Raw genomic sequence first — 26,589 nt, 5'->3', positions numbered from 1 at the left:
TATTCACGATGTTTGTGTGTTCACGGTGGAATTCCTGATAGCTAAATAGCTTTTTAAACAAAAACTGTATAGTGCGCTAAGCGGCGCAAGGTTTCTGTTGTATGATGTAGTTGACCGTGATTTGGGTTAATTGTGGTTGTAGAGAAAAATTGGATGTCGTCAAAGTGAAAAGACGACGTACGTTAGGTCAGAAAGCGATCTAAAACCCCCTTTGAAAGATTTCCAGCTCATTCCACGACGTGTCCAAATTTTCAAATTTCTGGAAAGGAAACTGTTGTGTTGCAGATCGCGAAATTATGTTATTCTCTAGCAGAGTTTTCCGATAGATATGCCACCAAAAGCGGAGCCTCATTAGAGTGGTAGATTAGATGATTTAACTATCTTTGTGGTAAGTGTCCTATACTGACCGCGGCAAAAATCATAGGTATACCAGGGGTAGCAACGCCCGCAAAACAACGTGAGCTATGCATGTTAAGCTCCAGAGATGGCGTTTTCTCGAACTTGAATTGTTGGAAAAGTCGGGCTTATTTATCGTCCTTATTTTCAAACCCAATAATTTGACGAAAAAGTATACTACTTGGAATTCTATAATAATTACACGTCAAAATAAACGCTGACATCAGGAAAATTATTAGTTTTCTCGTGAAAGCAGTTGTTTTTTTAATATATTGAATATTGTACTGTATCACGAATGTGTTCCACCGTACTAGCGCGCCAACCGTTGGAAGTTTTCCCATTTTGGCGTGCCAGTACGCTCTGGTATTTGAATGTTTTGGACAAGCACAAAATGAATAATTTAAAATCTGACCGGTAGGTGACGTTCCGGAATACGAAGACACCGATTTTTCGATTTTACAATCGCCATCTAACGGTCAGTTATCAAGTTAATTCTCTACACACACTCGAACACAAAGTCGGGTTTATTTAGTCGTGCTTATTTAGTCGGGCTTAAAAATTTTTGTCTGCAAAAACTATCACTCATCAATATTGGTAGAATATCACAGGATACATTCAAAATTGAATGCTGATTCCGGGAAAATTGCTATTGTTTTCATTAAGTTAATCGTTTTTGAACTAAATTGAATATGTGACACAATGCTAGCGCGCCAGTACGGTACAGCGCTAGCGTGATGCAGTATTAGTCGGGCTTATATATATATAATATTTGACTTAATGTTATCGCCATCTACCGGTAAGATTTCTAGTTTAACCGAACATTTCTGCTGCATCGTGCTAGCGCTGTACGGTACCTTGCGGTTGCCAAACGTCGTCAGGCTATTTCGTCATACTGTGGTTTCACCCCATCTGTCATTTGTACCAATTGTAGATAGTCCATAACTATGGCAATCCGTTTTACACAAAAAAAAAAAAATTTCGCCAAAAAAAAAAAAAAATCACACTTTTTTCTTTTTTTCCGACACGTAGCCATCTACCGCTCAGACTCGTTATTACTGGCGTAGGCAATTTCAGTCCATTTGGATGCCATTCGCAGTTAGTTCAGTAGCGTGGATGGAGAATAACGCGTGGCTGAAGGAACAATTGAGAAATGGATAAGATAATACAACAAAAGGATGGTAAGTATAAACATTATTATATTGGTTTTCAATTATTAATTATTGTTTATTATATCAAATTATGAAGCTGCAGGCCCAATTATTGGAACAACACAAAATATTAGATAACAGCAAAGCTAAGGATGGTAAGGCCTAATACGTAATGATTCTATTTATTTGCTTTTATTCATTTGTGTTTTGTAGCTCAAATTTTGAGTCTACAAGCTCAGCTAGGGGAAAAGAACAAATTGGAATGGAACAGTTTCCAAACAGTGAAGGAGGTTTTTCCAAACCCCCCTAACTGAACATGCGGATGAATTGGCATTAGGCAAACACAGTCAGGTACCTAAATTTCTCAAATAAGAATTCAAAATAAGTATAGAATTTTAACAAACAATTATTTATTGTTTAGTTATTCAGTCCACCACCTGACAGTGTGTTAAATTTAAATTCTGTTAGTGCTGCACTAAAAGAATTGTTAGTAATAAGTCCATGCAGCAAAGGAATTGAACAATTGTGGCACCGTATTTGGGCTGAAAATGGGTGTGGTATGGAAACCAGAGATATGGCACGAGTTCAACATAAAACATGAATTAGGTACTTTTCGGTTTTTTGTCTATCGAAAAAGTATTTTTAATGCTATTATTTTGCATTCACAGAATTTTAGCAGGGGATCAAGTCAAATCTGGAAGTGTTACAGGATGGAAGAGTCAGCCTACAGTTGAAAAACACTGAAAGTGCATTACCATTAAGCTGTGAGGTAAAGTAATAGAGTATGCAAATTGTCTAATGAGAAGTACCATCTTGTGTGAATGAATCCTGTGTAACAGCAATCCTTTATAGTTCTGTCACAGCTAGAGGCCTCTAATAATTCTGCTTCTCTGGCCAAAGAACAACTTGTCCTTTACATTCAGAGTGTTGGTGAAGCTGGGTGCTTAAATGGCCCTAAAGATGTTTTAATTTGGCTGCCATTGCAGAGATGAACATCATACATGGACTCTTTAGGTATGAAAGGATTTTTCTTCAAATAATTTTGAATTTATGACGAAGAATTTCTCCTGCTTTTTGCCAACCATGTCTAATCTTAAAAAAAAAATTATCCAACAGGAAAGGATTTTCAGCATACTGGGAACACAACTATCAACAATGCAACATTCTAGGGATGCTATTTTATCATTCAACAGCCTTATACAATGATTTTCATCTGCAATTTGTATGGCCTTTCCCAAGCTTCTGCCAGAAGTTGAATCTATAAGTCATGTAAGTCACATGAGCAACAATTGAGATGCTTAATGGTGTTTTTTTTCTTTTCTCAGCATAGGTTAATAGTAACATTGGATCTGAAAAGCTTCTTGGTTGGGGCAAGACACTGAATAAATTGTAATGATTGAATGGATGACATGACATTTCTCTACTTAATTTGGATTCCCGAGAAGGTATTTTATATTTAAAAAATTGAAGTGCATATCTGGGCTCCCTTCCTTTCCGTAGCCCCGTTTCCCCTTGACTCGTAATAAGCCCGTAGGGGGTCATGCCCCTACTGTACGGTATATATAAAAATAACATATACCGAGGTTTGGAGGGCTCTGGCCGGAAAGGGGACGTGGGGTGCCGCTTAGTCCGATGATGTGTTCACGGAGGGCGAAGTGGCTACCCACAAATCCGAACTAAAGGTTAATCGCTCCTGTAAAAATGTTCCAAATCTTCAGCTCTTCTTCCGGCTTCTCTTAGCCAATCACCGGGTAATCTCCCCGGTGGGTCAACAAGGCAATGTCTCCCCCTGCCTGGGTTGACGGCAACTTTTGAAAGGGATGTTATGCCTTTTTAAAGTTGCAAAAATAATTGTTATGTACAGAGAATTGTCAATAAAAATTTTTTTATAAAATATTTTTTGCAAAATTTGTTGCTTTCATTATTTGTGTTAGCTGTGTTCACACATTACATTTATCAACTTTTTTTTTTTTGATTTGCTTTATTTGTTTTTGTCACCTTTGATGGTAAGCATTGTTTCCATTGGTTTATCGTTTATCTGTAAGCATTCTATTATTATTACAGGGATCGAACACTGGATGTTCAAGGAACAACCGCGCCGATGCTCTAATATGAGCCATGAATTTTTTTAATGTGATGTCAATTTAGTTTTTTCTAGTCACTTGTGGACTTGCATTTACATTAGATATATAAAAATGTATTAGCAAAAATATATAGAATCGTCTAGGATGTTTCTACATTTAATCTACCTCATATTTTACACATCTACTGAGGTTTGAACCCAGGGTAACAGGGATCGCAGCTAAAGGCTCTACCATAGAGCTATGAACCTTATGAGAGCAGTAGAAAGATAAACATATAGTTGTGAAAGACTGCATAAACATCCTAGACGATAATATATGTTATGCGATAATACAATATTTAGATATATCCCGTGGCTCAATGTTAGAGCATCGGCATTGCACGCTGAATGTCTGTGGATCGGTTCCCATACGAGTAAAACTAAATACAAAATTACTTAAAAAAATATCCAAATATTACACGTTGTTCCTTGAATCTAAGTTGAAGAATTCAAAGAGTGTAATAAATAATATTTGAATACTTACAGATAAACGATAAACCAATGGAAACAATGCTTACCATCAAAGGTGACAAAAACAAATAAAGCAAAACAAAAAAAAATCAAAAAGTTGATAAATGTAATGTGTGAACACAGCGAAAACAGACAATGAAAGAAACAAATTTTGCAAAAAATATTTTATAAAAAAATTTTTATTGACAATTCTCTGTACATAACAATTATTTTTGCAACTTTAAAAAGGCATAACATCCCTTTCAAAAGTTGCCGTCAACCCAGGCAGGGGGAGACACTGCCTTGTTGACCCACCGGGGAGATTACCCGGTGATTGGCTAAGAGAAGCCGGAAGAAGAGCTGAAGATTTGGAACATTTTTACAGGAGCGATTAACCTTTAGTTCGGATTTGTGGGTAGCCACTTCGCCCTCCGTGAACACATCATCGGACTAAGCGGCACCCCACGTCCCCTTTCCGGCCAGAGCCCTCCAAACCTCGGTATATGTTATTTTTATATATACCGTACAGTAGGGGCATGACCCCCTACGGGCTTATTACGAGTCAAGGGGAAACGGGGCTACGGAAAGGAAGGGAGCCCAGATATGCACTTCAATTTTTTAAATATAAAATACCTTCTCGGGAATCCAAATTAAGTAGAGAAATGTCATGTCATCCATTCAATCATTACAATTTATTCAGTGTCTTGCCCCAACCAAGAAGCTTTTCAGATCCAATGTTACTATTAACCTATGCTGAGAAAAGAAAAAAAAACACCATTAAGCATCTCAATTGTTGCTCATGTGACTTACATGACTTATAGATTCAACTTCTGGCCGAAGCTTGGGAAAGGCCATACAAATTGCAGATGAAAATCATTGTATAAGGCTGTTGAATGATAAAATAGCATCCCTAGAATGTTGCATTGTTGATAGTTGTGTTCCCAGTATGCTGAAAATCCTTTCCTGTTGGATAATTTTTTTTTTAAGATTAGACATGGTTGGCAAAAAGCAGGAGAAATTCTTCGTCATAAATTCAAAATTATTTGAAGAAAAATCCTTTCATACCTAAAGAGTCCATGTATGATGTTCATCTCTGCAATGGCAGCCAAATTAAAACATCTTTAGGGCCATTTAAGCACCCAGCTTCACCAACACTCTGAATGTAAAGGACAAGTTGTTCTTTGGCCAGAGAAGCAGAATTATTAGAGGCCTCTAGCTGTGACAGAACTATAAAGGATTGCTGTTACACAGGATTCATTCACACAAGATGGTACTTCTCATTAGACAATTTGCATACTCTATTACTTTACCTCACAGCTTAATGGTAATGCACTTTCAGTGTTTTTCAACTGTAGGCTGACTCTTCCATCCTGTAACACTTCCAGATTTGACTTGATCCCCTGCTAAAATTCTGTGAATGCAAAATAATAGCATTAAAAATACTTTTTCGATAGACAAAAAACCGAAAAGTACCTAATTCATGTTTTATGTTGAACTCGTGCCATATCTCGGTTTCCGTACCACACCCATTTTCGGCCCAAATACGGTCCCACAATTGTTCAATTCCTTCGCTGCATGGACTTATTACTAACAATTCTTTTAGTGCAGCACTAACAGAATTTAAATTTAACACAGTCAGGTGGTGGACTGAATAACTAAACAATAAATAATTGTTTGTTAAATTCTATACTTATTTTGAATTCTTATTTGAGAAGTTTAGGTACCTGACTGTGTTTGCCTAATGCCAACTCATCCTCACGTTCAGTTAGGGAAGAGTTTTGAAAAACCTCCTTCACTGTTTGGAAACTGTTCCATTCCAATTTGTTCTTTTCCCCTAGCTGAGCTTGTAGACTCAAAATTTGAGCTACAAAACACAAATGAATAAAAGCAAATAAATAGAATCATTACGTATTAGGCCTTACCATCCTTAGCTTTGCTGTTATCTAATATTTTGTGTTGTTCCAATAATTGGGCCTGCAGCTTCATAATTTGATATAATAAACAATAATTAATAATTGAAAACCAATATAATAATGTTTATACTTACCATCCTTTTGTTGTATTATCTTATCCATTTCTCAATTGTTCCTTCAGCCACGCGTTATTCTCCATCCACGCTACTGAACTAACTGCGAATGGCATCCAATGGACTGAAATTGCCTACGCCAGTAATAACGAGTCTGAGCGGTAGATGGCTACGTGTCGGAAAAAAAGAAAAAAGTGCGATTTTTTTTTTCCGCCATTTTTTTTTTATGTAAAACGGATTGCCATATTGCCATAGAAATCGGCCTTTTCTGTTCTATTGATATTGCCATCTAGCGGTCAGATTTCTAGTTAATTGTCCCATACACTCACCGAATATTTCTATTGTATCACATTAGCGCCGTAGTGCACTGACGCGCTAGCATTTCGTCAAATGTTTGGTGTATTTCAAAACAGTTAAATTAATGAAAAAAAGCAATTTCCCCAGAATTAGCATTAAATTTTTTGTATAGCCTGTGATATTCACAAACAAATTTTAGATATTTTTTTTTTCGTTCAAAAACGTAGACGTAAAAGAAATACAATAACAAATCACACATACACACAAATCCCAGTTTAGGCAACTTTCTCGAATAATGCTAATTACTTAATTTTTTGGCGTCAACGGATTAATTTGCATTGTGTTCACTGTTTAATTTAATTTAGGCTTAATAACCTAAACCACTTAAACTGGGGGCACTTAACTGCTAGAGAATCTAGCGGCAACTTATACGAGTTTGAAACGAAAGGTGCCAGTTTCTTTCTCTCGCGCTTGGCCACTTTCCCTATTACATCGCGGTTAAACTATCCTTCGAAGCTCTGCTGCCGACCTTGGGCTGACCTATAGACCTCGGTCGTTGGAACTCGAATGTGTAAAATAGTCAAATTTTTCAAAAGAGAAAACGATGGGGAAAATAAGAAATTTTATTATTTTTTTACGCGACAGTCATCGTAGAAACAGGAGTGGCATTTGCTTGAGAATTTGAAGCAGGATTACTGTTTTCAATATCCGACCGCTTTTCGATTGTATTAGGATTGATAGCCACCGATTTGGTAGTGTTGTGTGTCTTGTAGATGCCTACCAGCCGATCTGCAAGCTCAAACATATTGGAACGAAGAGAAATGATAATGAATTGTGCATTGCGAGTTCGCTCTTTGATGTAGTTCCCCACAATGGAGACATTTTTGAAATCGAGAGCTGCATCAATCTCGTCCATGACGTAAAGTGGTGTAGGCTTGTAATAATGAAGTGCGAAAACCAAAGCCAATGATGAAAGCGTCTTTTCACCTCCCGATAGGTTGGAGATATTCTTCCAGGTCTTTTTAGGTGGTCTAACGCTGAAAACGATACCTTCACTGAACGGATCAAGCGAATCGACCAGCTCAAGTTCAGCATCTCCTCCCAGAGTAATCATTTGGTAGAGCTCTTTCAGTTTGGTAGTAATAATTGCGAATCCTTCCATAAATTCGCTTAGCCTAGCCTTGCGAAGCGTGTCGACATTCTTTCGTTCTTCGTCACGCTGTCGAGTCACATCGTCAAGTTCGGCAACTCGTGCTAAGTAGATTTCCTCTTTTTTCCTGTAATCGCCAATAGCCTAAACAATATGCCAACGACCCACGGTTATGAAATAGGAAAGGATTAACTGAAATAGTTTTTACCTGTAAGTTAGGCGACATTTTTGCTAATTCTGCCTCAGTTCTGGTTATCTGATTCTGAAACGTATCTACTCTTATTGCATCCATATCTTCCTCTGCGATAAGCTTAAGTTCGGGGACCGGATTTCCGTCTATCGCTTGAAGCTTAATTTTGCTCATTTCTCTCTTCCAATGCTCAGCCTTGGTTCGATGAGACGCTATAGCTTCCTCAAATTTTTCCATTTTCTGATCGTAGTCAATTTTCTCGGCTCGAACTTTGTTCTCCTCTCTGAAAACAGAACATCGAGCAGAATTACGGGTTTAGTTTTACCTTGAAATGTCACAGGTGCAATGGATGACTTACTTAAGGGCTGCGTCAAGCTCAGTTTTGAACGTGGTCAACTTTTGTTTCATCTCCTTTTCAATTGCTTCCAGGGTTTCTTGTGAAGTTTTAACACTCATAGCTTCCTCTTCGATTTCTTTGCGCCGTTCTTGCAATTGGCGTAATTCATTTTCGGCATCTTTCACTTCCTGTTCCAGAGTGGCGATTTTATCTCGAGACTTCTTTGAATTGCGCTCTGAAGTTTTGATTGCCACACCAAGTTTGGTTTTTTCTGTGCTGAGCTATAAAACGTCTCTTTAAGTCAGTGAAAACGAAGGTGCCGATTTCGTATTTGCATTACCTTTGCAATTTGGCTAGTGACAGCGTCTAGTTTTTCTCGGGCTTTATTCATTTTACCCTCAGTCAACTCCATGATTTTCGCGTGGACCTTCTGGACTTTCGTCTCAATTTTCGATGCCGTTTCAGTGGCCGCGTCGTAATCTTTGCGTTTCTCGGCGATGGCCGCTTCCATTGCTTTGACTCGCTTCTTGTCTGCCATTGAATCAGCTACTTTAGTCTCTTGAATCTTGATCTGTTCTTTTAATGCCTTTTGCTGTTCCTCTAACGCCTAAATCAATACAAATATGTTTAATAACAGTTCATTGCTTAATATTTCCCTCTTCTTTAACACTTTACCTTAATTTCCATTTTCCATTTTTGAAGGTTGGTGGTTCCTTCTCGTGTTGATTTCGTCAATTCCACCAATTCATCTTCAAGAGTTTGCCTTCTCTGACGCAATTGGCTGCATTCCTCATTGAGTTTCTGCATCTTTTCTTCCATTAAAGAAATATCTTTGGCCGACACCTCGCTACCTGAGGTATCCGTAGTCACATTGCGGCCCATTTTCCCACGGAGACAAGTTTTGCCTCCTCCGCTCATAGTTCCAGCCGGTTCAATGAGGTCGCCTAAACAACGCAAAAGTCTTGTTTAAATTGAGGTTTCCAAGGAAAAAAAGAATATTGCAGGTTCGTGCTCACCCTTTAATGTGATGATGCGATACCGTACACGTCCATAACCAATGCGAGTCGCCTGATCCAAGTCCGTTGCAACGAGTGTTTCTCGTACTCCGTGATAAAAAGCAGGTTTGACACGCTCATCTTTGACTCGAATCAAATCATAAAGACGAGGGACATTTTCCGGATATTCAACTGAACGATTGGCAGCATCCATCAGGTGTTGCTATAATAATAATACTCAATGATTGTATCCAACAAGCATAAAATCTAAATGTATATTACTAACCACTTTCTCTAAAGCAAGGAAGGAGCCTCTTCCCAGGTTGGCTTGTTTCAGGTACTGAATACATTTTTGGGCAGTATCTACTGTGTCTACAAGGACATGGTCTAACGAACCGCATCCCGTAGATATAGCCACATCGTATTTTTCATCGATAGCCCCCAAATCACCCAAACGTCCGAAGATGCCGGGTAACGTTCCTTTGCGTTTTTGCTCCATTAGGCTGTCTAGGACGCGTCCCCGACTACTGTTGGCAGAAAAAGTCGATTTGCTTTGCTCCAGCCTGATACGAATATTTCTAAGTTCTTCACTTTTCTGGGCATCTTCGTTTGTGATCTATGACACAATAACATGAAACTTCAATGTTTTAAAGTTAAAAATAAATAAAAAATAATTATACAAGCTGTACCTTTTGTAATTCAGACTGTTTGTCAGAGAGAGACTTTGCCCATTTAGGTTGGTTACACTCGAGTTCTTGAAGATGACGACGTCGTTCTGTAGAAGTTGTGGAGACCTTTTCAAGTTGTTCTTTCATCGAGTCAAGGTTGCTCTTTTCTTTTTTCTCGGTGCTTAGATAGATATCCAATTCGGACTGGGCTACGTCCATCTGGGCCTGCGTTTCGTTGACCGCTTTCTATATTGTGCAACAAAATAAACTGGTAAACTTATGGACTTAACGGGAAAAATTCTTTCAATTTACTTTAAGTTGAAGTAATTCTAATTCAAACTTTTGTTTTTCGTCCTGAAGTCCTTGGGTTTCCGTTTGTAAATTTGCCATAATTTCGTTGACATGTTTCTCCTCCTTTTCTTTTTTCTTCTCCAAGTCTTCCAACACTTTTTCAATTTCTTCTATTTCCTTAGTATTCTTTTCAGGAATTTTATTCAACTCTTCCAATTTGGCTTTTTCAGTGATGATTGTTTCTTTGGCTTTTTTACGGCTTGTGTTAATGAGCTTGTAATCTTCAACCATTTTTTCATCTTCCTTGATCAAACTTGCAACTTTAGCGACCGATTTTTCGAGCTTTTCGTGGGCGTTTTCGTATTCCTTGGAGCACTCCTTAAATTCTTTGTTCTTTTCAGCTTTGAATTTTGTCAATTCTTCCAGTCTGCTTTTCAAATCACCCATTTCTTCGTTCACTTGTTCTTTCTTTCGTTCGCTGTCGGCAATAACTTTTAGCGCTTGGTGATGGTAAAGCTAAGAAACAAAAAAAAATTATTTTTAAAAAAAGAAAGTGGACTGCATGACTTATTCTTACTTGCTGCAAATTGAATTTATGTTGAGCATGCTCATTTTCTAACTTAATGTAAGCTATCGCTTCATTTTTGGGCCCTTCGAGCTCGTCTTTTTCTTTTTCCACTAGCTTAACGCGGTTTAGCTTCTCGGTCCTTTGGGTATTCAGCGTTTCTACCCTTTGGCTAAGAATTTCGGTGGGCTCTTTATACCTTTTGGCAAAACAGAAAAAAGGAACATTATGATGTTCTTAAATTTGTAAAAATTTATTATTGCTTACCTTGATGATCCAATAATATCTTCTAAAAATTCAAGCATGCCGCCTTCATGTTCATTTGGGGCTTTCGGTTTCATCATAGCGATTTGTTCTACTTCTCCTTGTAAGATGAGAAACCTATTGTGGTCCAAATCAATCCCTTGATTCCTCAAGAGTTTGGCAACTTGTTTGAACTGGACACGCTTTCCATTAATTTGATAAAATGATGAATTGTCCTGAACATAAGATAATGAGATGCATGTTAATATCAAATAATGATTTCAGGACAAACATAACGGCTCAAAAAAATATTAATCACCCTTACCTTAAAAGCTGTTCTGGCCACCACAAATTGTGAACCGGGAATGACAGTAAAATCATTGTCATTAATATCTTCAATCAACTGAAAGTGCACTGCTACAGAGCAACTCTGCACATTTGAATGGTTTTCAGAATTGTGAATAAGTACAGCAACACTTTTTGAACGAATTTTCTGGGCACGATATCCAAACACAAACAACATAGAGTCAATCACATTGCTTTTCCCACTGCCATTTGGTCCGATAATGGAGGTAAAACTTTTGTGAAATGGTCCCAAAACTTGTTTTCCAGCATAACTTTTGAAGTTGATGTTATCTATATGAGTGATAACCAGCCGTGGTCCATTGGCATCCATAGTACATGCTGGGGTTGGGCGTGGTGGGATGTATATACCTCCAATACGAGTTCCAGCATCCCCATACTCGTCTTCTTCTACATCTTCAGCTTCTGATTCAACATCAGCATCTGGATCTTTTAATTGGTCAGTTGTAGGTTCATGACTTTTTTTCCTGCGTTTTTCTACCACAGGTTCCTCGCTAACTAGTCTGTTTTTTCCAGGTGGCATTTTGTTTATGTACTGTTATTGTTTTTAGGAATCTGTCAGAAAAGTAGCACTGTATTATTACAGGCAAAACTTCGTCAATTTTTCACAAAAGTGTGTTACTTTCAAAGAACAATTACCAATACGTTGAAACTGAACACTGTAAAGGTAAAATAAAACTAGAAAGAAACTAAAAAAAAAACAAGCCTTGAAGAACCCTAGAGACGGACGCTTCGCGCCAAATTGCAACAGACAGCTAAACCGTTGTTGTGGATTCGAATTGGTGCCACCTGGCGACGGTTATACATACTGTGTACCACTCTCGTTCCGGTCTCGCTTCTAAATCAGAACTTAATTAATTAGCTTCTGCGTTCAAAAGCTACCTGGCGAGTCTATCACGAATGACTAAAAGAACTGTGGCATACATGAATTAACGCAAACTAATGGTCATGACATTTTAAAGAGAAACTTGCCGGTTGAAAAAAATTGGAAGTGTCACAAGTGTCTAGGAAATCCGATATGATCAAATGACACCTTTTTCTCGGTTTGCGAGGTGAGAACGGAATCAATCTTGCGTAATCTTGGTGAGAGTGATAGATCACTGGAGCCAATCCGCACAAAGTCGACAAGGAAATCTTTTGGAATTCTCAATTGGAGAGTCAGAGCAAGCGTGTTTATTCTTGAATGCAAACGACGAAGCATGTCGTTGGTACTAGAATATCTGTATCCTATTTCGGCAAAAACAGGGTGGAGGGATCTCTCCTTTTTGTCGAGTCTTTCACGTCTTACTGATGACAGCAGATAAGCGCTTCGTCAATGGCGGGAACTGTAACGACTTCCAGCATGTCGTCAGTAAAATAAACCAGACAGGGCACGTTGATCTATCGGTGGCGAGCGCTGAAAGTTTCATCATTGCGATTTAGTCAATTTGGGAGCATTTGGGTATGGGGCGCAGTGCGAGCTTCTTGCTCGATGGCCGAAAAGGGCCGATTCTTTTGGGTGGGCTCGGGAGGTGCTGCCGATATCGCCGTCGCGCCGCTGGTTGTTGCTGGGTTGGGCGGTATATAGCGGGAGATTTCTACCCAGTTCAGCTTCAGTTGGCTGTTCTCTGTATTTCGTGCTACTACTATTCGTTTTCGCTAGTTTTCTTTTTGTTATTGTGTGCCTTTTTTGTTTTCTTCGGGCAGACGTCCAGTTGCGAGAAGAAATAAAATCACCCACACGCAGTTCTTTATTTCCGTATATATATAACTGCCGCTTGATATAAGCGTCGCCGCTACATCACCAACTCTTTTTCGAAAATTAAAAATAGAGTTTGTGTGTGTGCGCTGTTTTTTTTTGTTTTTTTTTTAATTCTTGTTTCGTCAGTGAGAGGGGGGGGGGAGGAGGGGGGACATTGGACAATTTTCGTGTTTTGTTTTCGTTTGACTTGAATAACGACTAAAGACCCAGCGCACCCGCATTTCAGCTGGACGCTATCTATACGGCTGGACTTGCATTTGGACGGAACAAATGGCAACTTGAGGTGCGAGGTGAGTCTCTCTCTCTCCTCTTCTTTTTTTTTTTATCGTTCGGTTACGTTTATGCACTTTTTTTTTATGGTTTCGAGGGTGAAAGCAACAAAGAGATTGGATGATGCGACCTTTACAGAAGAGATGAAGGATGTTGTCATTGAAAGCGAGATAGCAATTCGCTCGGCCGTCAGTGTCAATAAAGAACATAATGACTTTTTCTTTTACGACGGCTAGCTTCCAATGTTAGATTGATACGCCGTGTAGAGCCGTTTCAATTTCAAATAGATTTGCCTCTATTTGAAAATAAAAGAAACAAATAAAAACCTTAAAAAAAAAAAGAGATTGTAGAAGAAAAAAAAAATAACCGCCAGTACATTGTGGCTAGTTTGCTCACAATCAACTATTATGGCGTATATCATTTAGTCCCGCGTGGTCTTCAAACGGAGAGATGGAGTGCGCGGTAAGGGGGAAAACGAAAACAAAACAAAAGACCGGATTGAACGAAAACATGATTCAAAAGAGGAAGCAGCATTTCTTTTTCTCTCTCTCTCTCTCTCAAAACAACAAGAAAAAAAAGGAGTGGTACGCTTAAAAAAAAAAAAAAAAAAAAAGAGAAGCGATAGGAGTTGACAAGATGAACAGATCCATCATGGCAAATCCATCCATTGTCAACAAATCTCGTATGCGAGAACATACTCTCCTTCCCTTTTTTGATCTACTCGTTTCGCGTAAAACAAGGCTGACTATTGTCTGCCATTTATTTTGCCTCTCAGCGTCCTGTATATTTAGTCGAGAATGTGTTTTTAAATACGGAGTTAACCGAGTCTATGTGCATAGTTGGTCTATGTCATTTCGGAAAAAAAAAAGAAAACGAATTGGAATGAGAAAAAGAAAACAAAAAGGAAACGATAATACCTGCACGCGTTTATTTTACCTGTCGGCAAAAGCGGCATCGTAATCTATTACACTCGAAAGCCCAAGTGACTAATAAGTCACACCCTTTTGCTCCTGGAATTTAAAGTGGACAGGGGTCTGCGCCGGATAAAAAAAAAAAAGGGGGACACCAAAGTGCTGATGAGCCACCAATGTGCGCAGCCCCCATTTTTATCGGAAAAAAAGGGAAAGACAACAACAACAACAACAACAAAGTTTCTTGGCCATTTCGATTGTCTGAATTCTCTTGACCGTTTGCTTGGCTAGTTTCAAAGAGCTTCGATCCAAGCCATCTAGTTTATAGCCATAAGAGGCTCATTGCATATACTACGTATCCTGCATAGCAGTTTGAGTTTGCGAAAGATTACAGGCAAGTTAGAGTGATGTGGCCTTCGACTTGTTTCTTTAACTTGTGATGGCTCTCACACATTTTGCCCCGGCTAAAATTGAAGACTTCCCCCCTCCCGTACTCGCGATAACAAACGAAATCGTTTGCGGTGTTACTTACGCCATTGGGATTGCGACGAACGGCGGCGGCGCACAATGGCCCGTCACTAATTCCTTTTGGCATGGGCTTCCCTTTTCGTTTGCTGGTCACTGAGAAAATGAAATGACTCGTCTCTCTTTTTTTTTTTTTTTACTCATCCCCCCCCCCCCTTTTCGTTTCAACGGATAGCGCATAAAAAACAAAAAAAAAAGGTACAAGGCGCTTGCATCGAATTCGATGCTAATAAGCGGACATCTACCGCGATGATGGTATCGCACCATATTTTCATAAGTCCTTTAAATTGAAAGGACAAAAAAAAAAAAAAAAACTAGCGCTAATTTAGAGGAAAAACAAAACAAAAAGGAGAAAAGAATTTGCGCGTACACACGTACGCGCAAGAAAAAACGCAACATTGAGGGACACTTTTTATCTACATTGTTTTCCTTATTTAGGATGTGCGGGGGACGTCGGAGCGATGTTGCAGCCAAGGAGGACAATATAACGGCATTAGAATCTTTCCCAATGAAAATGAGCCCTGCCGTTCCTCGTCGTCCTGTCCTGCCGCTATAGCTAGCGATTGCCTCTGTTGTTAAAAGAAAGTCAGCAGCAATTTTGGCAATCAAAGCGTTTCTTTCTTTCTTTTTTTTTTTTGGCGTTGATTTTTTTTTTCTTTTTCTATTCTTTTTTTTTTATTTATTTATTTATTTATTATTTTTCTTTTTTATTTTCGCGTTATACCTATAGAGAAAAGAAAAAGACGTCAATTCAAAGCCAACCAAAAATACATAAGGAACCAAGCAAACACTTTCCCGTCCATTTCCTCTATATGTATGTACCCTATCGTCAGTGACTGACGAATAAAAAAAAATTCTTCATATATCGACGACAACCTCGGCGCTTCAGCGACGAATAATAAAATAATAGTCAAAAAAAGAAAAAAAAAAAAGAAAAGAAAAGAGCCGCACGTTCTGAAAGTTGAGCGCACCTCGCTGCGTAAATATGCTGGATGCTAATGTGATGGCTGGCCCGTAAAAAGTGGTTCGCGATACATCCACCCGCTACAGCTTTTTTGATAGCTATTTCTTCTTCGCAGAAAGCGCAAAAAGAAGAAGCAGATGCGAAGCGGGGGGGTGCTCAATTGAAGAGTGGGCGGAGTGCGCGACAGTTGATGGACGACACACCTTCAGTTCAACTCACGGGGAAAAAAAAATAGCGAAAGGAAACGCAAAAAAAAAAAAAAAAGGGGGGGAACATTAAAAACATAACCTCCAACAGCGGGGAAAAAAACTGTGCCTTCTCTCAGCTGTTTTGAGTGTCTCCAAATCACCATGGATACGAAGGATCTCCTCGAGAACGACAATGTTTTCCAGTCGGCTACTGAAGCTGCGGCTGACTTTCTATCGATCGCTTCGTCGTTTGTGATTTCGCGCAACGAAACGGCCAGCAACGTCAGCAGCATCACCAGCGTCACCAACGTCAGCAGCGTTCGACACTTGAATCCATCCGTGCAGGTACGTCCATCATGAAAATTAATTGGGCACCGAAGGATCATCGTTGTCACATAAAAACCTTATTTACGGCGCACCTCTATAAGTTCACTGAACAAGTTCACCGTCACGCTATATAAAGAGACACGTGCGGGATAAAAAAAGACGTACTGGATGTGTTAGCACATAACGGACCAACCACTCTCATTGTTTTCTTTCTCCTTTTTTTTGTTTGTTTCGTTCGTTTTCTTGCTGTACGTTATCGGCAGCTATAAATTAGTGGTTGGGTGGTCAAGTCCGAACAGTCGGGAGGAATCGTGTCACTAAGAAAGAGCAGCAACTCGTTCGTCTTTTTTTTTTTTTTTTTGTTGTTGTTGTTGTTGTTGCCTTTTCTTGATGTTCTTTTGCGTGATATATATATTATCATGCCCTTGTTTTTTTTGTTTTTTTTGTCCATGTCTTTTTTTTTTTTTTTTTTTTTGCTTTTGTTATTGTCTACATTTTCTCTCTCTCTCTCTCGCTGCTTTTGGCTTCAATTTCCGCAAAGGAGAAGACTGATTGGTAGGAATGGTCCGGCACATTGCCCTAGACGTGTATGGTGGTGATAGAAAACAATGGCCAGCATAACCATTTTTGAAAGCATTTCGCTTGTGCACCCTGTGTGTGAGTCCTGGCTCAAGCGATCATCAATCATGTGTATCAGACATTATGGGAGCTCGGCTTCCTCAGCGATACACAAACTGCCTGTGTTAAGACGTTAGCGAAGAGAATTATTAGATTTGCAATGACAGCAGATTCTTGACTAATGATGCCGGTTCCGTCTAATATCTACGGGAAAAAATGCAAGAGCTTTCTTTCACTTTAGTATATCGTAATTGAAAAAAATATGAAGGGCGGAAACGAGTAAAGAAGCACAAACAAAAAAAAACTGACATGTTATTTATTTATTTTTTTAAATTCCTCTTCCCTTTTTTTTTTCTTTTTCCAATCTTGTTTATGTAACAACAACAAAACAGGCGCTGTTGACGGTCTTTTACATGTTCGGCATCTCTGGTAACGTAGGCGCCCTGATCATGTTGGGACGGAACGAGACGGCGCGCAACAAGCGTCAAACGCTGATGCTCAAGTGCCTAGCGTGGAACGACCTACTGGCCGTGACGGGAAGCGCCATCCAGATGCACTTGCAACTCTACATGCCCAGCAGATGGGTGCTGACGCCGTACTTTTGCGGCGTCCGCGTCTTTTGGCGCGCTTTCGGACTCGGCTCGGGATGCGTCGCCTTGGCCATGGCCGTCGAGCGATGGTTCGCTCTCACCAAACCTTTCGTCTATCAAACGGTAATCGTATATCGATAATACCGGCACACACATGCAGAGGCATCGAGCCAAGCCGATTCGCTCAGACTGTTATTATAGTGCTTTAAATATATACTATAGGCTACCCTGCCGCTCGTGTGTGTGTTGTGCATAAAACGGTGCTCATTTTATGCCAGGCCAGAAACAAACTTTTTTTTTTTTCAATTGGGCAGAAAAATAGATAGGTACGACGTATAATATAGACACACTAGTTTTTATCGATAACGATAGTGTATAGTAGTATAGTAGTAGCAGCATGGGCCAGTCGGCTGAGAATGCGGCAACAACTTGAACATGCCCTCTTTTCTCTTCAAAGCTTATTGCCTCTATAGTCAGGGTCAAATTGATGCTTTTCGTCTTTTGTTTTTTGTTGTTTTTTTTCTTTGCCGACGTAATACAGAACACACACACACACACACAAGTTGGGGTGCTAGTGTTATTATAGATGCAGCCCCGTGCGAGTATATGGCGCAATCCATATTTAGGCCTGACCTCCCCGTAATAGGTGCGTGTTATCCAGACTGAGATATATGTGTTGCCATTATGCAGACACGAGTAGTTTTTCCTCTCTCGAACCAACAAACAAAACAAAACAACGACAACATGAAAATTGAAAAGAATCTTCATTCATCAAACGCAGTTGGCCGCTTCTGTGCGTCCTTCGAGATCTATATACAAAGTAATCGTCTAGTGGTGTTGGATGAATCGTAAAAAACTGATACATCATTCGCGATGGTGATAGAATTCAACCTCTTCTTCTTTTTTTAAACTACATAAAAAGACCACCTTTGAAAAAAAAAAAAAAAAAATCATCATAATTTATTTGCTAGCTCTTTTTCCGCCAGAGTAAATTTGGCTCAATGCCGTCTGTCTATAAAAGAAAAAAACCCGGGCACATCAAACCGATTTTAAAAGCGTCTTTTATACTGCTCTATGCCCGGTTTAGATGTCGACGAAGATCATTGACGATATCGATCCGCCTATACGTTCAATCAGTCTATATAGTGAAGGTAGTCTATAGATTGGTATATAAAAGCGCCGGGTCGGACCCCACAGACTTTGGCAAGTACACACACACATATATATCGGGGCGGAAAGGGGAAAAACAATACAGCATGTGTGTGGCAGACTTTTGTACAGCTTCTTCTTGTTGTCAAATGAGGGCCGAAAACCGATGGCCTGTTGTAAAACACAACAGGGCATCCGTTACTGTACAAACTGTAGTTACCCACTGTGTAAAACAAGGCAGTTGAAAGTGAATAGGAGAACACACGCAAATCGATTTGGTATTCCACGCTGTGCGTCTGTACACCACCGGTAATGGATACGAGCACTATACAACAATGTAATCGCTAAACGATATGTTATACGCATTATTTTTGCGTGCAAAAGGGGAAAAAACATTAGGCAAATCCCAGCACTGTGTTTGCTGTGTATATGTGCTTTGATAACAATACGTGATTTTTCTTATTGATTTTCTTTTTTGTTTATTTTTTTGAAATCATAAAAATTGAAACAAAACAAAACAAAAAAAAACATTACAGAAGGTGACATATCGCCGGATTCAGAGTTCAATCTTTGGATTATGGATTCTGGTCACGATACTGTCCTGTTTGCCGTTTTTCGGTTTCGGTCTCTACTACGACACGTCCCAAGTTGGATGGAAGCGATGTACCAGGTAAAAAAAAATAAAGAAAAGCGCGCATTTGGCTTACATTTTTGTTTTCGTGTATCAACATGTCATGATTGATTGATTTTGTTTTCTTTGATTCAATTTTGCAACGCAAAAAAAACGCAAAAAAAAAACAAAACAAACAAAAACAGATACCGGTTCGGTACGACTCCAGACGACATCGCCTACGCCTACATTTGGTTCGGTTTCGGTGCGCCAACTCACCTTGAAATGAATTTTTTTTTTAAATAAATCATTTTGACATACGTCATTGATTTTTATGCATGTGCGTTGCCCTTAGGTTTGACCATGTGCGTCCTGATTGTTGCGTGCAATCTCGGTGTAATCGAGGCGCTCTACCAGATGAATCGTCGGAGCGGCAATCGCAGATTGACCCGCTATCCGGTCGAAATGCCCACCACCGGAAATCAACATCAGCCGTTAAGGGACAAACAAACGAACCGTCTGCACGACTCGTTCTCCGTGCGTCAGAGCATCGAGCTGGACAACAGTTCGTTCTCCAACAGCTCGACGAGTCGCCATCATCTGAGCGTCCGACAAAGGGACTCCTCGGCCAGTTCTTCAGCGTCGCGACGACGTCACCGACATCACGGTACCAATCACCAGACGCAAGAGGAGATCAAATTCGCCCGTTTGATGGCCGTCCTCTGCATTTTTTACGTCCTCTGCTGGATTCCGCAATTAGTAAGAATCACAAAAAAAATAGAGTCATCCTTATATCCATGTCAGTGCGCATCGCACGGCAGACATTTGATGTAGGCTAATAAACATTTAACTGCCTCATCATGGGGATCAGGTCTAACGTATCGTATGTCCCTTCCATTTTAGAACGCGTAAAGTTAAGGACAAAAAAAAATTGTGCCACTCTTAATAGTAGCTCTCGAGTTCGACGCAGAATAGCGGCATTTTCGTCCCGAAACCGATCGCCCTTGTCTACCGACATTCCCCGTCCCAGTTATATGCAAAGAGACTTGCTTCTTTTTTTTTTCTTCCCTTTTCTTTTAAGAGTAAATAATGTTACATCAACCTCGAGTGGTGTTTGATTAAAACAGAGAGAAAAAACAAACAAAAAGGATAGAGAGAGAGTTGAATATTGGGTATCCCGAACGCGGCACTTTGTCCGCAGCCAAAACGTTAGAGGCCAGGCGACACAGATAAAAAGCCATCGTTCGGTAATTTATTGCGAGGTTTCACGTTTTCATCGTGACAGCCGGTATACATTCAATGCTGTTTTAGTATTTAGAAGAAGAAAACTATATCAGAGGCCAACTGTTGGCCTCTGTCAACCGTCGACGACCGTGACCATTAGTCGCATAAGCGCAAGGACGCCAGACGCTTAGAAAAGTCGTACAAGCTCGAAGCCCCCTCGCTTTAAGTGTTGTATGCATAATGACCTCTATCGTGTTGCTGCTGCTTCGTGATCGCCTTGTCATGGAAGAGCGCCCCCCGTTTTTTCTTTCTATTATTTATACCTCTACATACGAGCATAAATACATGAATGTGCACACGAGGCTGATGTATGTATCGAAGCCAAACGTTTTTTCTTTCTTTTTTTTTCTTGAAAAAAAAAATCGTTCCGCACGGGCTCTATGTGTTGCTGGGTTGAATGTATATATAATTGATTTTCAATGTATCGTGAAAGCTTCGGTGGTATCGGATGTCCGGCGTGAGAGACTCGGCTACATTTTATCTATAATGTCTCGGCTCTATTTATTTATTTTTTTTTTTTTTTCGTACGTTCTTATTTATTTTTATTCATTTTTTTTTTTGTCATGCTGTAGGGGAAGATCGGAGGGGATTTCGTGGTATCATGTGCCAGAGAGATTGCCGTATATCACTTCATTCGATGTCAGGCCTTTAAACTTGTATGCTATCGAACATATAGTCACTGGCCCAGGGCAAGTGTGACAGTCTCCTCTTACTTTATTTTATTTTTTTCTTTCTTAGTTTGAAATCCCATTTTAATATTGTAAATGGGAACCAAACAACCGAACCATAATCGGAAGTCAGACAAAAAAAAAAAAAGAAAAGTCAGGACTGGTTATCAGTTTGTTTTGTTGTTGACGTGGAATATTTCAGTTGCAACACACGAAATGCTTTGCGGGGATTGAAACTTCAATCAAGTTGCCATTGAAAATTTGCGGCAAAGCGATGCTCACCGAAGATAGTCTCCTCTCTCTTGATAGAGAATGATGGTCGGGCCGCATACGTAATTCCTTATTTCTCTTTTTTTGATTTTCGTTCGAGCTGTCAGAAATGCCTTTTCTCCGTTGAAACCTGAGAGACTGCGGGCCTCCACGGTGTATTATAATAGACACTCTTTTCTTTCTTTTTTTTTTTTTTTCATTTGGCGGGGCAGCTTCGTGTGGCATTCAAATTCACGACATCGTTATGGGTGAACAAGAATGGCCATGTTGCATGAACCTTTTTTTTTTTTTTTTCGGCACGGAACATTCGATGTGTGTGTTTGCGGCTTACTCTACGGAACAAATTCTGGCCTTAACTGAAACGTCTGCGATGTAGTGTGATAAAGAGCCCTTTAATGCTATAAATCAATCACCATCACAACGGCAACGTTTTTATAGAATCAAACCGATTATCCTCTTCTTGTTTGCACAATCTTTGTATTTTTCTTTTTTTCGTTCCGTTGAGTTCAATTTAAGAAGAAAAAAAAAAAGAAAGTTTTTTATCCGTTATATAATGGATTGTTTTTGTTTTCTGTTTTTTTTTTTTGCAAATTATCGCTGATTAAAATCAATAGGTGGCCATTCCGGTTGGTTTAGCCGATCCGAATCACCAAGAGCGAGTCTTCTTTCGAGTGGCCGACGTCTGCATTGCCCTCAACTTTGTACTCGACCCGTTCATCTACGTCCTGTTGAGAGGCCAATGCGGCCGAAGTTGTTGCTGTCGCGCTTGCAATCCGTCCCGCTGCTGGCCCTGCCGGAAGATGAATCGCCAAGAAACATCACTTGCCTCACAATTGGCAACCAAGGACGAGGCCAAGTTGGCAGGTGAACTAGCCTCCCTGACTATTTTCTTTTTAGACTTAAAAGACTACCTTTTTGCATCCGTTAAGGTCGTCCTACATGTACGATGAACGCGGGACAACAACTTGTTAGCTCTTTCTGTTGCATTCTGTTCTTTTTGTTTTATTTTTTATTTATGGTGATGTCCCTTTTTTTTCTTTTTCGACCTTTTTCTATTTATTTATCTTTTTTTTTTTTTTTTCTTTTTTACTTTTGCGATTAGTCGGCGGCGACCTTGCAACCTACGGAATGCAGGCGCAGACGACGACAGCCGTGCCGGATCGAGATTACGTTCCGCTCAAAACTCTTCTAGCCGACAAAGATAACAGTTTGCCCATAGTCAGCAAAGAATAGCCGGTTTGAAACAAAAGAGTATACATTAGGGCATTATTTAGTAATATGCTTGTAATTATTTCTACCGGTTCGCAGAACAAAACCGAGTAGCGGATCACTGTGTGATATGCCTGTTCTTTTTTTTTTCTTTTCTTGGTTATATGAAAGAAAAAAAAAAAAAAAAAAAATACCAACTGTCTTTTGACCCGTCTCTCTGTTGTTTTTGTTTATTTTGTTTATCTGCATTCTTATTTGTCTTTGGTTTACTCCGCAAACAGCAAAATAACAACAAAAAGGACAAAATCTCGTCTATTGTCGCCAAACATTTCCCTTCTTCCACTCTTTCCAAAAGTGTGTGTGTGTCTGTCGTACTGGTGTGTGTGTGTGAGTGTGTGTACTTTGCTGTAGTTTTTAACGCTTCGAATATTTCCCCAAGTCGTAAATAAATCCCTCCCGAACAAGCGCATATAAACTGCATCTATCCCACTAGTATGAAGAAAAACAAAACAAAAACAAAAAATAAATAAATAAAACGGAATAAATAACTAACACGACTGGCTGCAATTATTGCCTAAAATATTGCAGCAACTCGCATAAAAAATAGAAAAAGAAACGTGTCTTTCTCGTTGAACAGTGAACGTAGAAGTTATACACCTTTTTTCCTGAAAGAAATTTCCAGCAGAGGTGTGAATAAAACCTGTAGCAAAAAGTGAAAAAAAAGGGAAAGAAACTACTCGCTAGAAATACCAATCGTGGCTTGGCGGCCGTTTATTATTTCCATTGGAATTCAAACATACATGACCGATGGATTGTTCGTCGTCACGATTCAAAGAAGATCTGATAAACTCAGGTTCCTTCCTTTGCCAGAGAACTTCCGGCCAATGGCTACTTTTAACGAGACCGTCATTGTGGCATGATAGCACAACTAAGGAGGGCCTTGTTGTAAAAACAAACGAAAGCAGGAGTCACATTATTTATAAATACAGGTTTTATATATAAACAACGTTTCGCGAATCTTTGCAACATCTGTAGAAAAAAAAAAGATTTGTAGCTGCAGTTTCCTGCCATCTAGCGAAAAGATTTCGATTTCATGTACGCAGCTTTCGGAATAAAAGGATACGAAAGACATTACTATAGCTGTAGGGAGAATGCAGTTTCGGACCTAGTTGGAAAAGCGCTAGCATCGCAAAATTCTTTGTTTTTTCTTTCAGGTTTCTCGTTTCGTATCTCTGTTTTCTCTGTGGTCGTCTGCTGATCGATACTGCTCGTGCGTGGCTAGCAGCCGACATGGCAAGTACCGGACGCGGTACTGGATCCGTAGCTTGCCTACGGTGTGATTCATCTCCAGGTCCTGCTTGAAAACCCATTTGATAAGGAATATTATTTTAAAGAAAATGGGAAAACTCCGTTAAAATAGTATTCGAAAGATTTCGTGTATAAAATCTTAATCATACCGAGCGAAACCAACGTTCAAAATTAAGGAAAATCTTCTTACATTTTGCTTACGTCTAGAGTGGTACGGTAACTTTTGTGTTCGGCAGTTCTTGGGCATGAAATGTGCCGGTCGCTCCCTCGTCTTTATACCGAAGCATTTCCTAGTCGGAATAATCTAAATTTTTCCAGTTGTTTTGTTTTTCCTCCGTCCAATCTGCAATCTCATTCGTGATCGTTATTAGAAAAATTCGTGTCATTGGTGTTGTTCGTGTTATTATTTCCTTGAACGGTAAGTCTGAACGAAAACCGACATATTCCTGTTTCAGCAGATGTCTTGTCAAAATGTTGTCACATAGGAGACTTGACCCTTGTAGCCACCATTCAAGCTTATCTTGCTGATAGTAAAATATGTTTTTTTTTTTAGCAGACAGTTTGTGTATTTTGTCCTAACTGCTATCCACTAAAGCACTCGGCATGTCAGTTGGTTCATTCATTAGCAATTTTTCACTGTCTCTTTTATCATGAGTAACATTTCTTTTTTATTCACCAGATTTATTCCTACCATTACTTAATGGACTGAAGACCATCTGTGAACAGTCACCATGGATGTTTCAAAGTATAATTGGTGTTCTGTATGTGATATCTTTCTCAACTAACCTCCACATTTCGTCTTACAGACTACTAATGTACATCTGGGGTACCATTCGGTTCTTCTTGATCATTGTCAACAACTTGTACTGCATACCGACACACTGTTTGTGGTTGCTAACCCTCTGGCCTTTAAAATGGTTTTCCCCTGAAGTTTTTTTGACATTGGAAGGCTTCGGTTTCCAGTGGCTACTCTCCATGGTGTCTGCGTGGAGCTACACGGCTGGTTATGATAGTGAGTCTCTGTGTTTAATTTAAAGAAGTGCTACGTAATCCTCATATTTGATTATTGCAGTTGTGGAAATGGGTGATGACATCAACAAAATAGTCAATGATAAAGCTCTCATGCTAATCAATCATCAATCAACCTCTGATGTGCCATTGATAATGGCGGCCTTGGACGGTCGTAGCCGTAACATAATGTGGATCATGGATAGAATGTTTATGAAAACCAATTTTGGACTGGTTTCTTGGTTTCACAAGGATTTCTTCATCAGCTCGGTTTGTAGTCACCATAGTCACCGTTCGAAGCAGCCATATATGCACTGACCTTGAAATCTCCTTTGTTTGCAGGGCAAAGCGCGTCGAGAGCAGTCGTTAACGGAACTGACTGTTCACCTGTCCAATGTCTATATGCCTTGCAAGCGAACGTGGATCCTGCTATTTCCCGAAGGCGGCTTTTTGCGTAAACGACGCGAGATCAGCCGCAAATTCGCGCTAAAAAATTCTCTACCCATATTGCATCACACGACCATCCCTCGCGTCGGAGCCGTGCAAAACGTGGTAGCTACAATTGGTCCGCAAAGGGCAAGGATGATGGCTAACGGCAACGGCAATCTCTCGCGTAATGCCCGATGTGTTTCCATTCGATCTGCCGAAGGATCGTGGGTTGATGCCGGCTTTTCCGGCTTTGTTTTGATTCCTTGCAGCTGATGATTGGGCGAACAACAGTCTGAAATGGATCATCGACCTGACGATCGCGTATCCCGACGGCAAGCCCTTGGATATTCTGACTATTTTTATGGCGACGGCCGCGCCTTGCAACACCATATTCCACTACCGGTGCTATCCCATTTCGGAGGTGATATTGTGATTTATTTCGATTTTATTGCAACAACTTGGGGCAACGCAGGGAAATCTAATATTTTTATGTCACAGGTGCCGACGGACAATGAGCTGCTGAAGCAGTGGGTCTACGATCGATACATCGAGAAGGAATCGATGCTGGCCACGTATTACGCGACGGGGAAATTTCCAGATCACCGGCGACCTGACGAGTTCTGCCGCCCGCGTCAAGTCCTTCACGACGGATTCCGCACCGTCATATTACATGTCCTTTACATCACGTCCACGCTGTTCCACTGGAACTTGCTGACATTGCTCTTTTCTTCGATTTTCTGAGATAAAGAGGTGAAAAAAATAAGGTCTCACACACGTGTTCGAGTCACATAGCTTTCGTGTCTGCTTTTTTGTTTCCCACTCCCCCCCCCCCCATTCGTCTACGTTCGTGTCGTCTCGTGTTGCACGCTTCTGTTCGTGCTGGCCGTTGTGAAGTTCCCATCAGCACGGTGTAGAAAACCTCCCCTTTATCCTTACCTATTTTTGCGACATCGATTCCTTAAAAATATAAAATTCCTGCCCGTCTCTTTTTTTTTTCCAGTCCCCGTGCAAAAGTCAAGACTTCAGTATCCCATCTTATGTGTCTGTGCGCCTGTGGATTCTTTGTACGTAGAGAAAAGTGGTCTCACAGTGTTTGACATGTTCATGGCCGTTTTATGATATAATCTTGAGTTGATTATATGATAACTACACTCACCTCGACTTTCTCTCCGAGTGCATCGTCCATTCACCACAAACCAGGGCACTTAGTAGACATCCGAGTTTCGTGTTAGACATCACACATAGTAGTAATTAGAACAGCAAAATGATTTCAAAATCA

At 40.0% G+C, this 26,589-nt stretch overlaps 3 protein-coding genes across 4 annotated transcripts; 2 read left to right on the top strand and 1 right to left on the bottom strand.

Annotated features, from left to right (window-relative positions):
• Nucleotides 1-7,044: 7,044 nt before the first annotated feature.
• Nucleotides 7,045-12,009, bottom strand: LOC130693477 (structural maintenance of chromosomes protein 4-like). 2 transcript variants are annotated; one of them, XM_059494537.1, is made up of 13 exons: nucleotides 11,881-12,009; nucleotides 11,204-11,796; nucleotides 10,903-11,114; nucleotides 10,648-10,834; nucleotides 10,092-10,586; nucleotides 9,801-10,025; nucleotides 9,398-9,727; nucleotides 9,133-9,334; nucleotides 8,792-9,060; nucleotides 8,457-8,723; nucleotides 8,138-8,397; nucleotides 7,798-8,062; nucleotides 7,045-7,733 (listed from the first exon to the last, which is right to left on the bottom strand). In XM_059494537.1, the coding sequence occupies exons 2-13, from the start codon at nucleotides 11,762-11,764 to the stop codon at nucleotides 7,074-7,076; spliced, it is 3,933 nt and encodes a 1,310-aa protein (XP_059350520.1). In that variant the 5' UTR covers nucleotides 11,765-11,796; nucleotides 11,881-12,009; the 3' UTR covers nucleotides 7,045-7,073. The 2 variants fall into 2 exon arrangements, with proteins under 2 accessions (XP_059350520.1, XP_057372608.1); XM_057516625.2 differs by having other exon boundaries at nucleotides 11,864-11,986.
• A 1,108-nt stretch (nucleotides 12,010-13,117) lies between these two features.
• On the top strand, nucleotides 13,118-23,235 carry LOC130693482 (prostaglandin E2 receptor EP1 subtype-like). Its single transcript, XM_057516631.2, has 9 exons — nucleotides 13,118-13,272; nucleotides 15,127-15,273; nucleotides 15,419-16,185; nucleotides 17,178-17,498; nucleotides 19,061-19,194; nucleotides 19,341-19,399; nucleotides 19,490-19,893; nucleotides 21,971-22,220; nucleotides 22,459-23,235. Exons 3-9 carry the CDS (start codon nucleotides 16,003-16,005, stop codon nucleotides 22,587-22,589), a joined length of 1,482 nt encoding a protein of 493 aa, XP_057372614.1. The 5' UTR covers nucleotides 13,118-13,272; nucleotides 15,127-15,273; nucleotides 15,419-16,002; the 3' UTR covers nucleotides 22,590-23,235.
• Nucleotides 23,236-23,854: 619 nt separating this feature from the next.
• On the top strand, nucleotides 23,855-26,415 carry LOC130693488 (acyl-CoA:lysophosphatidylglycerol acyltransferase 1-like). Its single transcript, XM_057516639.2, has 7 exons — nucleotides 23,855-24,291; nucleotides 24,553-24,618; nucleotides 24,680-24,885; nucleotides 24,946-25,151; nucleotides 25,224-25,494; nucleotides 25,580-25,731; nucleotides 25,809-26,415. Exons 2-7 carry the CDS (start codon nucleotides 24,605-24,607, stop codon nucleotides 26,049-26,051), a joined length of 1,092 nt encoding a protein of 363 aa, XP_057372622.1. The 5' UTR covers nucleotides 23,855-24,291; nucleotides 24,553-24,604; the 3' UTR covers nucleotides 26,052-26,415.
• Nucleotides 26,416-26,589: the final 174 nt, after the last annotated feature.

Source organism: Daphnia carinata, chromosome 3 (genome assembly GCF_022539665.2).
Source record: "Daphnia carinata strain CSIRO-1 chromosome 3, CSIRO_AGI_Dcar_HiC_V3, whole genome shotgun sequence".
Classification (NCBI taxonomy): Eukaryota; Metazoa; Arthropoda; class Branchiopoda; order Diplostraca; family Daphniidae; genus Daphnia; species Daphnia carinata.
This window is presented reverse-complemented; position numbering and strand designations above follow the sequence as displayed.